Source organism: Haliotis cracherodii, unplaced genomic scaffold (genome assembly GCF_022045235.1).
Source record: "Haliotis cracherodii isolate W230 unplaced genomic scaffold, xgHalCrac1.p SCAF_3, whole genome shotgun sequence".
In the NCBI taxonomy this organism is placed as follows: Eukaryota; Metazoa; Mollusca; class Gastropoda; order Lepetellida; family Haliotidae; genus Haliotis; species Haliotis cracherodii.
In genome coordinates this window covers 68,038,029-68,053,020 of record NW_027266286.1, presented here as the reverse complement: position 1 = coordinate 68,053,020, position 14,992 = coordinate 68,038,029, and the positions used below count along the sequence as shown (strand labels likewise).

The window sequence follows — 14,992 nt, the reverse complement described above, 5'->3', positions numbered from 1 at the left end:
TAATGTAATAGTGTCATGGTGCCAGTTTATTTCTGATGATTGTTAGTGACAGAAAAAAAGAAGGACTCATAAAATGTCATCTGATCTGTTGAGCTATGGTGATGCTCCCATTTCTGGTGTCCCCCGCCGTGATGTTGCTGGACTATAGCTAAAAGCGGCGTAAAATCCAACTCACTCACTCTTAAGTTATCATGTTAAATATAACAGTTTGACTGGAGAACTGCTGTACCCTAATATGTACCCTATTATGTAGACAGGGGTAATATTTTCTCTTTGTATTTTGAATGTAACTCATGTCCTACAGTTCTGATTTTGTCTCAAAATCTTTGTTAATAAAAGGTGAGCTACACGGCTCTCCTTCAATATTGATGATCATACGTTGGAGCAATTCTTGCTTTTTTTTATTGATGGATCTGAAAAAGGGTGACAACGATTAACCAACCACAACCGAACCGTGGGAGCGATTGAATGATGTTTCACGGCGCAGTCGTGAAACAAACTGGATAAGGGCGCCCTGGACCAGGCAGACCAGAGGCGGAAACAAGAATCAACACCAAACATCATCTCACCCGAGAAGATCCGGGTTAGAATAGGGCTTCAGCAACCCATGCTTGCCGTAACTAGGTTGATGCATGTCATCGTCGTATCCCAGTTCCGTAGATCGATGCTCATGATATAACTTGATTGTATGGTTCAGACTCGATTATTTACAGACCGCCGTCATATAGCTTGAATATTGCGGAGTGCGGCGTTAAACAACAAACAAACCATGCGTCCTTGCGGTACGATGACATACCACCCAGTCATGACACAGAGTCTGGCCACCCGTTCCATGCTGGGGACTAATGCTGAGAACATCTCTAATGACTCGATTGTTCATCATTCTCACCAGCTAGAACATTCGGTTGGCCAAGTAGATAAATTGTTTGTTAGCAACGATCCTGCTGTACGTTCGACACCTTAAATGGATACGATGTGTGTTGACCATACATGGTGACCATCACGGTTGAATCTTGATCAAGACAATAAATATTCCCCACTCACATATCAATCTAACATTTATTAATAATCCGCACATGGCATCGAATTAACAACATAACACAAACCGTCAATAACTGTATTTATTAGTGCCTTCAAAAATACAAGGTCAATGATTATGTCCGAACGTGGCGTGGCAACACGTATCCAGTAAGTAGCATATTGCAAGTAGTACGAGTCCATACATGCTCGCTTTGTATATAATATACATTATGATAGCACTACTAACAAGCCCTGTTGGCGACATACACTACTAAAACATGTTTTATGTCAGTATTAACACATACCATTTGACCAGCAGATGAAAGTGTTTTCTACTGGGATTACAGGTCACATGGGTTCATCAGTTTGGACACGCCAGCGTGGTATCAAGAATGCTGTAACTTTAAACGTTACTGAGAACTACCCAAGATTTCAGTCAACTGAAATATACATTCAAACATATTTAATATGATACTCTTAGGAACGGATGGTGGAAGGTTTGTTCATGCCGTACTATCTATAATAATATGAAATTTATTTGTTTAGTTGTGTAGTTGGTTTTAATACCTCTGTTGAAAATACCCAACATAGGGAAACTCGCACCAAACACCGGCTTGATAGCATCTTGTCTGTTACGTTGACAACAAATTGACAATAAACAAATACTATATTCCAACTTGTATAGTCTTTACGTCGGCCAACTTACCCATCTCCCCCAGTCAAGGGCGTTAACTGACTATAAAAGTCCAGATTCCGCCCTTGCTGAAGTAGGCGGGAATTTCCAGGCTCGATAGGAACGCCTTCTATGTCCCTCCTATTGACCAATCAGATTCCATCTCTCATATCGCTCGCATTTGCTTCAAGCAAAATGGCGGCAACTTGTCAAGATGATCTGATCGATGATCAAGATCTATATTGTAATAAAACGGATGTTACGTGGCGAAGTGCGTCACATCACGTGAGCACCTTGCTTAAAAACATGAAAGGATTTGCAAAATATTTGTCGACACCCAGTTGACGGTACACATGTTTTGCAAACCCTGCAGTCGATCGAAATCTGCATGTTGAAATCCACGTTCTTTTCGAACCGGATGTCTACTTCGTTACGCGATTGTGATTGGACTATGCGTAGACTCGTTTGTCCAGCCAAAATGTAACTCCGGATTTCCAGCCCAGTTCGGCAAGGGTGGAAACTGGACTTAGGGAAGATAGGAACCATCATAGTTTAGTTGGCCTGTAGGTAGACGCAGTATAATGTCATGTTGATGCTTAGGCATACCATCTTGGTTGAGTCGGCCTGTAAGTAGACGCAGTATAATGTCATGTTGATGCTTAGGCATACCATCTTGGTTGAGTCGGCCTGTAGGTAGACGCAGTATAATGTCCTGTTAATGCTTAGGCATGCCATCTTGGTTGAGTCGGCCTGTAGGTAGACGCAGTATAATGTCCTGTTGATGCTTAGGCATACCATCTTGGTTGAGTCGGCCTGTAGTAGTCTCAGTATAATGTCATGTTGATGCTTAGGCATACCATTTTGGTTGAGTCGGCCTGTAGTAGACGCAGTATAATGTCCTGTTGATGCTTAGGCATACCATCTTGGTTGAGTCGGCCTGTAGGTAGACGCAGTATAATGTCATGTTGATGCTTAGGCATACCATCTTGGTTGAGTCGGCCTGTAAGTGGACGCAGTATAATGTCATGTTGATGCTTAGGCATACCATCTTGGTTGAGTCGGCCTTTAGGTAGACGAAGTATAATGTCATGTTGATGCTTAGGCATACCATCTTGGTTGAGTCGGCCTGTAAGTAGACGCAGTATCATATCATGTCGGTGCTATTGACGACACGGCCCTAGGACTCGTAGTTGCTTCCCCTCAGATCCCAAATTGCGGTGAACACAGGGGTATGTATGTTAACGCAGGATCAGGTAGGTTAATGCTAGTCACAATGACCAGATGTTCACAGGGTATATGTCGGTCACCGCATTTGCATAACATATAGTGTGTTTCTCGTGGACACATCCCACCCTCTTCCATAGTCTTTACAAGAAGTCAGGTCAACACATGAGCGTCTTAGCCGTACATCGAATCCAGAATGTTAGAATAATAATTTAACTTTGGATCTGTTCTCGGGGTGTGAAGATGAAAGGGATTGGTTTCGAAAATGTCCCAAAAACTTCATAAATGATTTCTGGCTCCTCGAAACCTTCCGGCAGTGAGATCTTGAAGTTTTGAAGCACCTGGAAAAAAACAGTGACACTTGAAGTCTTGTAACGATTGATCAGTACTTCAGTAACATGGCGGCCTGTTAGCTTAATGTGGGAGGAAAGCACGAGGAGACGCGGGTACCATGCATACTACATGTACTTAATTGAAACCAACGAGCACTGGATCTGGCCAGATCTCGGGTCCGAATCCATGATCAGCCTATCCTTGCACAACTAAGGGAAGCAACTCACACGTATAAAATATCTTTCCAAAACAGATTCATAATAAATGATGTCTAAACTAATTTCTTGTCTTCTAGAAAATAAAGTCTAAAGTGTTAGGAGAATCGTTTATAGCCCGTATGTAACTTCCAATGCATCATGTCTTGTTTTTTTCCAATGACGTCATCAGTTCTATATTTGTGCCCCGGCTGCTATCATCGTGACAGTCTTGCCATTGTAGGGTTTCCAAGAGTGTTGTTCGTCATGCAGAAATCCTATTTATCATGTGGTATATATATATTACCATGTCATCGATTGCAGCGCATGCTTCGCGAAGGCGTTGAAGTGCGATTTTGTTATAACAATACTGTGTAAATCACTTGTTTAGGTTAATCCTCCTTGTGGAAAGGTCAGTTTCCGTGTCTTTGAAAACGATCTAAAAGATTTCAAGTGCTTAAAATATATGTTTATGTAAAAGATTTACTTTGAAAAATTAATTACGTACCTTAACAGCAGCAAGATTTAATTCCTGTTCAGCAAATCGCTGTCCTACACATTTTCGGGGCCCGAAGCTGAAGGGTAGAAGCCCCACACCAGGTATATTATTCGTCAGCTGACCCGAGGAATTCCTCAGCCACCGATCTGGTTGATACTTGTCAGGATCCTTCACATATTCAGGGTTCTTCAGTAGACGTGGGTTGTTCATGATAACAATTGTCTGTGAAGAGAAATTCGGCATTTGACGCAATATGCAAGTGATGAGGTGAGAGAGTTTTGTTTAACACGGTGTTGCACGATATTTCAGATGACGTGGGAAGCCCAATCTGATGCACAAGCACGTGCACAGTGAGTGAGTGAGTGAGTCTGGTTTAACGCCGCTTTTAACAGTATTCCAATCATATCACGGCGTGTCAGCTTGATGTGGGAGGAAAGCCCGAAGTGATGCAGGTCTTAGACGTTTACCACTTCGGTGAAACCCACGAGCACGGGTATGGTGCTGACAAACCTAGAAACATAATTGGGGCGAACCGAGATTCGAACCCACAATCATAGGTTTCTGGCGTGCCTAAGGGACGCAACTCTGCACAGCGAATCGCGGCGCCTTAGACGACTGGGCCACCCGTGCCCCCCACGTGCACAGTGTTGACAAACCAAGAATCATAATCAGCGCAAAAATGGGATTCGAACCCAGGATCATAGGGTTCTGTTACTGCCACGGGAAGGAACTCTGCACATTGACTACTTGGTCAGGCATGCCCTCTGTATAATTGGGCAGGTGTCTTAAAGTAAGAACCGTTATTGATGGAGTGAATGTTACGCAACGGGCTGTAATGTTATTTCCATATTATTACGTCGGTCTGACATAAACAAGAAAGAGTGAGTGAGTGAGTGAGTTGGGTTTTTTACAGTATTCCAGTTATATCACGGCGTGTCAGCTTCATTAGGGTCGACGCCCATGATGTCAATCACTGGATTGTCTGGTTCAGACTCGATTATTTACAGACTGCTGTCATATAGCTGGAATATTGTTGGATGCGGCGTTAAACAACAGACAAACAATACAAATATATCACGGCCTGTCAGCTTAATGTTAGAGGAAAGCCCGAAATGATGCAGGTCTCAAACGTGAAAATAACGAGCACGGGTATGGTGCTGACAAACCTGGAAATATAATCGGGGTGAACTGGGACCCGAACCCACAAATTATAGGTTTCTGGCATTCCCAAGGGACGCAACTCTGCACAGCGAATTGCAGCGCCTTAAGCGAATGGGCAACCCGTGCCCCGTAAACGAGAAAGAAACTTTACTATGCTATGACTCACAATCTGCCAGGTTATGCATTGGGGCCGCCCGATTTTGTCAGCCCTTATGACTATAGATAATTTGACAACCTTGTCGTCTCTTTTGGGGGTAATTAAGTATGTAACGCGAATAACTTGCATTGTTATTCACCCTGATCCGTATGTTTGGGTGTTGTGGCAACTGTCACCTGACCAGATCACCCAAGGTCATCAATGGCGGCCAGGACATGTCAAACCAGTGGTTGATAGTGTAAGCAAAGAGCAGGCCCCGTTCCACAAAGTGATGGTAGCGCCAAGGTGATGATAATTCCTATCCTTTAACATAGACTTACGACTGTAGTAGCGCCAAGGTGATGATAATTCCTATCCTTTAACATAGACTTACGACTGTAGTAGCGCCAAGGTGATGATAATTCCTATCCTTTAACATAGACTTACGACTGTAGTAGCGCCAAGGTGATGGTAACTCCCATACTTTAACGTAGACTGACGACTGTAGTAGCGCCAAGGTGATGGTAACTCCCATACTTTAACATAGACTTACGACTGTAGTAGCGCCAAGGTGATGGTAACTTCCATACTTTAACGTAGACTTACGACTGTAGTAGCGCCAAGGTGATGGTAACTCCCATACTTTAACACAGACTTACGACTGTAGTAGCTCAAAGGTGATGGTAACTTCCATACTTTAACGTAGTCTTACGACTGTAGTAGCGCCAAGGTGATGGTAACTCCCATACTTTAACGTAGACTTACGACTGTAGTTGCGCAAAGGTGATGGTAACTCCCATACTTTGACATAGACTTACGACTGTAGTAGCTCAGAGGTGATGGTAACTTCCATACTTTAACGTAGTCTTACGAATGTAGTAGCGCCAAGGTGATGGTAACTCCCATACTTTAACGTAGACTTACGACTGTAGTAGCTCAAAGGTGATGGTAACTTCCATACTTTAACGTAGTCTTACGACTGTAGTAGCGCCAAGGTGATGGTAACTTCCATACTTTAACGTAGAATTACGACTGTAGTAGCGCCAAAGTGATGGTAACTTCCATACTTTAACGTAGACTTACGACTGTATTAGCGCCAAGGTGATGGTAACTCCCATATTTTAACATAGACTTAACACGGGACGTAGGGGAAAGGACAAGGGATGACGTGGACCGTTTTTGGCCCTCAGGATCTGCATAACTTTAGAAAATGACACACAGGTCCGGCTTCACAAAGCAACTTATAGCAATAGAACAATTGCAATTTCCACAGTATAACAACGCCTTTGGGCCAGCAGGTATGGTATTCGTCTCTTCATATCTTGTTTCAGGTAAAATGGGGAATTGTTTTGTTACATGCAAAATGGGGAATTTATTTATTCCGGGCATAATGGGGAATGTGTTTGTTCTGGCTAAAACGGGGAACTTTTTTGTTGTAGGGAAATAGATTTTTTTGATTCCAGAAAAAAAGGTATTTTTTTCTTGGGGCAAACTGGGAATTTTTCGTTCAGGGCAAAGTGGCGATTTTATTTATTCTAGTCAAAATGGGGTAATTTGTTTGTTCTACGCAAAATGGAGTTGCACTAAATATAAATGATAAGACGCTCAGATTTCAGAAACAAAAACACTTGACTGACACGACTAATCTAGTACGTGACCTTCACATTCACAGAATCCTGTATCTACTTTTTTGCTATCAATCTGACCGCTGCACCTCGAATGTTCTGTGGGTGCGCGACAGATGTCAGGACGAACGTGACAGACCTGTTTATTACGAAACAAACATTTGTAAGGAGAATGTGGGTTAATTGGTGTGCTTCGGAGTTACATTTCATTTCGCTGAGTATCTGATGTGTGATAGCTTACTTCACTATCTGAAGCTGGTAGTGGAACAATATGTATGTATGTAGTCTTTGTACATATTTTTCACATCACGTATTGTCCACAGCAAAGGGACAGCCTCTGTTGTCTAGTGGTAGAGCGGGGTTCGATCACTGGCCGCGTCGTACTCAAAGACGTTAAAAGATGGTACTTGTTGTTACCCTGTCTGGCGCTCAGCATTAAGGGGCTAAATCAAGGACTGGTCGGCTCGGAGTCAGTATACTGTCCAGACTAGCACAAGCAGCCACACACAAACGTGCATGCACGTGTGCAATAATCTTGGATGCTTCGTTAAACCCCATTTCACCTCACCTCAACTCACCACAACAAAATATTTTACTGTAACGGAGGTTCTGAGCCTATCAACAGATACATGTTGGAACTTATCACAAAACAGAATAACGTTAGGATCTTGCATACATATACAAACGTCTACGAAACAATAATTTGAAAACGAGTTAGCCAAGATGATTTCACGATACGGAAAAACAAGGTTTGTGAGTTGACACGTGTGATGTGAACTAGTGGGACCGGCAACATGCTGAGATCGAATCAAGCAGTGATGACCTGACAAACATATAGATATCATGACAACTTTTTTATCCTTTAATACACGTTTAAATGCATGGATCTAGCCGTATAATCTAGTAAAGATACACAGTTTTCAAGTTCTTGTGTCTATATTGCTTATGAGTTCTTGATTATGAGTCCCACCTGTTGAAGAAATAACGCTGTATGAATGAGTGAGTGAGTGAGTTGTGTTTAACGCCGCTTTTAACAGTATTCCAGTTATATCGCGGCGTGTCAGCTTAATGTGGGAGGAAAGCCCGAAGTGATGCAGGTCTTAGACGTTTACCACTTCGGTGAAACCCACGAGCACGGGTATGGTGCTGACAAACCTAGAAACATAATCGAGGCGAACCGGGATTCGAACCCACAATCATAGGTTTCTGGCGTGCCCAAGGGACGCAACTCTGCACAGCGAATCGCGGCGCCTTAGACGACTGGGCCACCCGTGCCCCCCTGTATGAATGACATGACTTACATATAGGTGAGTTTCTAGAAGGAATTATTGCATCATCATGTGAGTGAGTTTGTACCAATTTGTTGAAACCCTTGAGCACGGGTATGATGCTGACAAAGCTATCAGGGTGACAAACCTACCAAACAATCGGGGTGAATCGGGTTTCGAACCCACAGTCATTGGGTTATGGGTCATGCATTGGGGCCACCCGATTTTGTCAGCCCTTATGACTATAGATAATTTGACAACCTTGTCGTCTCTTTTGGGGGTAATTAAGTATGTAACGCGAATCACTTGCATTGTTATTCACCCTGATCCGTATGTTTGAGTGTTGTGGCAACTGTCACCTGACCAGATCACCCAAGGTCATCACGGCGCGTGGATGACCTGACCTATATATAGATATCAAGGCAACTATCTTTACATGTACTCGTGAAGCACATATCTGTGTTTTGTTCCAGCTGTCAGTTTAATTTCTTTGTCTCTTTTTTCTGTTATCTTAAATGCATTTTATGTTGGTATATTAGCACCGTTATTAGGATAACTTAAGCCTATAGTGATTGCCTCCGTCGGTTGCAGCCAACGTTGGTAGTGACTGAGTTAGTGAGGGGATGTGACCTTAGTGTAATGGCGGCCAGGACATGTCAAACCAGTGGTTGATAGTGTAAGCAAAGAGCAGGCCCCGTTCCACAAAGTGATGGTAGCGCCAAGGTGATGATAATTCCTATCCTTTAACATAGACTTACGACTGTAGTAGCGCCAAGGTGATGGTAACTCCCATACTTTAACGTAGACTTACGACTGTAGTAGCGCCGAGGTGATGATAACTCCCATACTTTAACAACGACTTACGACTATAGTAGCTCAAAGGTGATGGTAACTCCCATACTTTAACGTAGACTCACGACTGTAGTAGCGCCAAGATGATTTAAACACCAATACTTTAACATAGACTTAAGATCGTAGTAGCGCCAAGGTGATGATAATTCCTATACTGTAACACAAACTTACGACTGTAGTAGCGCCAAGGTGATGGTAACTCCCATACTTTAACATCGACTTACGACTGAAGTAGCGCAAAGGTGATGATAACTTCCATACTTTAACATAGACTTACGACTGTAGTAGCGCCAAGGTGATGGTAACTCCCATACTTTAACAACGACTTACGACTATAGTAGCTCAAAGGTGATGGTAACTCCCATACTTTAACGTAGACTCACGACTGTAGTAGCGCCAAGATGATGGAAACACCAATACTTTAACATAGACTGAAGATCGTAGTAGCGCCAAGGTGATGATAATTCCTATACTGTAACACAAACTTACGACTGTAGTAGCGCCAAGGTGATGGTAACTCCCATATAAATTTACACAGACTGACGACTGTAGTAGCGCCAAGGTGATGATAATTCCCATACTTTAACATCGACTTACGACTGTAGTAGCGCCAAGGTGATGGTAACTTCCATACTTTAACGTAGACTTACGACTGTAGTAGCGCCAAGGTGATGGTAACTCCCATACTTTAACATAGACTTAACACGGGACGTAGGGGAAAGGACAAGGGATGACGTGGACCGTTTTTGGCCCTCAGGATCTGCATAATTTTAGAAAATGACACACAAGTCCGGCTTCACAAAGCAACTTATAGCAATAGAACAATTGCAATTTCCACAGTATAGCAAAGCCTTTGGGCCAGCAGGTATTGTATTCGTCTCTTCATATCTTGTTCCAGGTAAAATGGGGAATTGTTTTGTTACATGCAAAATGGGGAATTTATTTATTCCGGGCATAATGGGGAATGTGTTTGTTCTGGCTAAAACGGGGAACTTTTTTGTTGTAGGGAAATAGATTTTTTTGGTTCCCGAAAAAAAGGTTTTGTTTTTTTCTTGGGGCAAACTGGGAATTTTTTGTTCAGGGCAAAGTGGCGATTTTATTTATTCTAGTCAAAATGGGGTAATTTGTTTGTTCTACGCAAAATGGAGTTGTACAAAATATAAATGATAAGACGCTCAGATTTCAGAAACAAAAACACTTGACTGACACGACTAATCTACTACGTGACCTTCACATTCACAGAATCCTGTATCTACTTTTTTGCTATCAATCTGACCGCTGCACCTCGAATGTTCTGTTGGTGCGCGACAGATGTCAGGACGAACGTGACAGACCTAACCTGTTTATTACGAAACAAACATTTGTAAGGAGAATGTGGGTTAATTGGTGTGCCTCGGAGTTACATTTCATTTCGCTGAGTATCTGATGTTGTGTGATAGCTTACTTCACTATCTGAAGCTGGTAGTGGAACAATATGTATGCTTTAAAAGAAAATCAGAGTTTCAACGCTGTTATTCAGCACGTAATTCGAGTTGGAAAGCGTTCCATTGTTAAAACAGTGGATCTGTTGACACAAAGTATACTTCCTCAAGTTTGTTCATTTTCCAAAGGGGACGGTCGGGTAGCCTAGTGGTTAAAGCGTTCGCTCGTCACGCCGAACACCCGGGTTCGATTCCCGACATGGGTACAATGTGTGAAGCCCATTACTGGTGTCCCCGCCGTGATATTGCTGGAATATTGCTAAAAGCGGCGCAAAACCATACTCACTCACTCACTCATTTTACAATGGCCACAGACCCCTGCATATTTATTGACTTGTCACATGGAACAATTTGCCAAAGACACTCAAGTCCTTGTACATATTTGACATCGCGTACTGTCCACAGCAAAATGACCGCCTCCGTTGTCTTGTGGTAGAGCGGGGTTCGATCACTGGCCGCGTCGTACCCAAAGACGTTAAAAGATGGTACTTGTTGTTACCCTGTCGGGGGCTCGGCATTAAGGGGCTAAAACAAGGACTGGTCGGCTCGGAGTCAGTATACTGTGTCTAAGTGGAGTTTTCATGTTAAACTGCGGCATGGTTTCTCAGTGGGCTAGCGTAATAAATCGACATCAGTCCAGACTAGTACAAGCAGCTACACACAAAAGTGCATGCACGTGTGCAATAATCTTGGATGCGACGTTAAACCCCATTTCACCTCACCTCACCTCACCACAACAAAATGTTTTACTGTAACGGAGGTTCTGAGCCTATCAACAGATACATGTTGGAACTTATCACAAAACAGAATAACGTTAGGATCTTGCATACATATACAAACGTCTACGAAACAATAATTTGAAAACGAGTTAGCCAAGATGATTTCACGATAACGGAAAAACAAAGTTTTTGAGTTGACACGTGTGATGTGAACTAGTGGGACCGGCAACATGCTGAGATCGCATCAAGCGGTGATGACCTGACAAACATATAGATATCATGACAACTTTTTTATCCTTTGACACACGTTTAAATGCATGCATCTAGCTGTTTAATCTAGTGAAGATACACAGTTTTCAAGTTCTTGTGTCTATATTGCTTATGAGTTCTTGATTATGAGTCCCACCTGTTGAAGAAATAACGCTGTATGAATGAGTGAGTGAGTGAGTTGTGTTTAACGCCGCTTTTAACAGTATTCCAGTTATATCGCGGCGTGTCAGCTTAATGTGGGAGGAAAGCCCGAAGTGATGCAGGTCTTAGACGTTTACCACTTCGGTGAAACCCACGAGCACGGGTATGGTGCTGACAAACCTAGAAACATAATCGGGGTGAACCGGGATTCGAACCCACAATCATAGGTTTCTGGCGTGCCCAAGGGACGCAACTCTGCACAACGAATCGCGGCGCCTTAGACGACTGGCCCACCCGTGCCCCCCTGTATGAATGACCTGACCTACATATAGGTGAGTTTCTAGAAGGAATTATTGCATCATCATGTGAGTGAGTTTGTACCAATTTGTTGAAACCCTTGAGCACGGGTATGATGCTGACAAAGCTATCAGGGTGACAAACCTACCAAACAATCGGGGTGAATCGGGTTTCGAACCCACAGTCATTGGGTTTTCTGTACAGCGAATTGCCGCGCTTTTGACGACCCAAACTACAAGGTACATATAGATATCATGACTATTGGTCTGGATCCACTTGCCATTTGCTTTCATTGCCCTTTGTATTATCTAATGAAGATTAATATATTTCATATTTTTAAGTGTATGTTGCTATGTAAGCTGGATTATGAAAACAAATTGAGACCAGTTTGTGCTACCCGCCATAGCTTCTGTTAGTTACAGTCGGACTATGGTTTCTATGACATCTGCTTGAGTTAGTGAGGGAATGTTGGTTTAAATATCACGGCGGCCTAGGCCGAAACTAGAGGTTGATAGTGTGAGCAGCGAGTAGAGTCAGCGGGTAATACAACCATGTTATAGATGAACATTGTAACCAACCGACCCGATTGGAGTCGACTCAACGACAGTATGTAAGAAAGTAGTAGCAAAAGAAAGTATACACTTGAAAATTGGACCCAAAAATTACGAAAGACTTCAAAACGTTACTAGGCTCAATAAAGTGGCCAAAACACTGCAAATGTAAAGTTCAAAACACAAATATATTACCTGTATTAAATACATCACATCAAATAAACATTTCTTCTTTGTTTCATTTTCAGCCACCCTCAAACAAGTGTGTATACTTTCTTTTGCTGGGCAGTCTACTGATGAATAAACTTACGTCTTTAGGTATGTAGTATCCGTTGAGATTCAATCCATTTTGTAATATGCGAGCAGTACCTGTTGGTACGGGATAACGCATTCTGAAATACAAGTCATTTGGCGTCATTCATGATCCTGATTGTCTATGTCAATCACAGTTCATCTAAAACAGTTTTCGTTTGAAACAATATTGTTTGAGTCACCATTTTTTCAAGAAACATCTGGACAAATAATAGATTCTATAATACTTTTTACGCTTCGTGTTCTTGTTAATTCGTGCAGTTGTAAATCACTAGACAATAGAAAATACATCGTTTAATTATCTAATTACAGCGAAACTTTGTCAATTCGGACGCATTTTAATCGAATTTCCTTTCGGACAAGGTAGCCACGTTTTTCTCATAATCGTTATCGGCACTACATATTCCAACACGGTTAACTCGATGTATAGGTTCGATTTCCCCGGACTTCACTACACAGCCATACAAAATCATAATTTGCATGAATAAATAAATACTTAGGTCTTTCAAATTGAAACCTTAACGCCAAAGAATAATCAGTTTCGATCATCTGCCGAATTCCATGGGACATGAAAGGCAAAATAGTGATAAAAATGATTTTATTGATCACTGAATGAGTGAGGACACCAGGTGTTCTCGAAAAGGTTAAGCATGCTCTGCTCTACTGTAGCATCAATTTGTGTGCGAAAGTGGAAAATGGATTCGACCAAAAAATTGCAAACGTTATAAAAACGTTACAAGGCTGAAAACAGTCGCCGAAACACTGCAAGCTTAAGGTCCAAAACACAACTATGATACCCGTATCAAATACATCACCATCGAATAACTATTTCTTGTTTGTTTCATTTTCATCCATATTTAAACATGGGTGTATACTTTCCTTAGCCCTGGAATTAATAATAATTATTTTTAATCACGGGACCGCTCTAACACAGATTTTCTGACAGTGACAGCTTGTGTATAGTACCTGAACCCCTCCTTCTGACACGCCTTCAGGTACGGCATATTGGACAGCGCCTCCTCCGTCACCGGGCCCGTAGGCCCAACCTCCCTCAACACCTCCGTGTACAACGTATCTTGGACATCAGGATGACTCGCTAGTGCATACAGAAAGAACTCGAGATTTTTGGCCGTCTGGAATGGAAATAAGGTTTTCAAAATTCAAAACGTAATTCTTTATAGCAGTCAAACACATATAAAACGTCAACACCAGATAATAACCAGTCTCGATTATCCGCCCAAACAGATTCCATGAGGCGTAAAAGACAATGAAAATTAAAACACAGTTGAGAGCGAATGATTGAGTCTTGTTTTTACATCGAATTTCAAACTGTACAGGGGGCCTAATAGTTAAAGCGTTCGCTCGTCACGACGAAGACCCGGGTTTACATTCCCGACATAGGGAACAATGTGTGAAGCTCATTTCTGGTGTCCCCCGTCGTGATATTGCTGGACTATTTCTAAAAGCGGCATAAAACCATAATCACTCACTCACCACAAAGCTTTTTAGAATATAACTTTAGATGGATGTTCTACCTATTATGGGTGATCCAGTCGTCTAGGACTCGCATTTCGCTGTGCTGAGCGCATATTCCGGCGTGCCAGGATCCTGTTATCGTGGGTTCGAATCCCAGATTTGCTACGATTATGATTCTTGATTTGTCAGCACCAAGTACTAAAAATGAATTTCCAGCAATTTCACTTCGGCTTGTCCTAATGTTTTTTTGCATGAATGAAAATGTTGGACGAACATCTAGAGTGATCTCCCTTACCGAGTCCGTGCCTCCGACCATGAGGTCCTGCATGATGGAGCTGATCTCGTCCACGCTCTGAGATCCAGACGCGAAGAGAGACAGAATAAAGTTGGCTTCTCCAGGATCCCACTTCCCTGTCTTTTCCAACTCCAGACCTCGCTGTATGGCCTCAGTCGCAGCCTTGTTGGAAAACCTGAGAAAAACAACATTTGTCTGAAAACATCCGCTTGTGGGAAAAGTAGCCGAATATACAAATTCAGCCCGTTTTACATTAACGGGATCTCTGCGTTATCCCTTGACTAACACATAGTCCCAGACTAACATCTAGTCTCTGAAATGAACATTTGCAAATAAAAATAGTTGTTAAATTATAATGATGAAATATGATAAGGAGCCCGGAGACTCTCATTTCATTTCCTGATACTGCAGTAATCTGAACTTGCCAAATATTAATATACATTTGCATGGGTTTTATTGGATATA

The 14,992-nt window shown here is 42.3% G+C and overlaps 1 protein-coding gene across 2 annotated transcripts in view; it reads right to left on the bottom strand.

Annotated features, from left to right (window-relative positions):
• Positions 1–1,107: 1,107 nt before the first annotated feature.
• The window catches only part of LOC139474652 (cytochrome P450 10-like), a 52,487-nt gene continuing 38,602 nt past the window's right edge, over positions 1,108–14,992 (bottom strand). For both annotated transcript variants that reach the window (XM_071257749.1, XM_071257748.1), the window contains 5 exons: positions 14,528–14,702; positions 13,723–13,889; positions 12,755–12,836; positions 3,953–4,165; positions 1,108–3,258 (listed from right to left, as the gene is read on the bottom strand). In XM_071257749.1, coding sequence (XP_071113850.1) covers positions 3,130–3,258; positions 3,953–4,165; positions 12,755–12,836; positions 13,723–13,889; positions 14,528–14,702 — 766 coding nt within the window. In that variant the 3' untranslated portion in view covers positions 1,108–3,129. The remainder of the gene's footprint in view (positions 3,259–3,952; positions 4,166–12,754; positions 12,837–13,722; positions 13,890–14,527; positions 14,703–14,992) is intronic.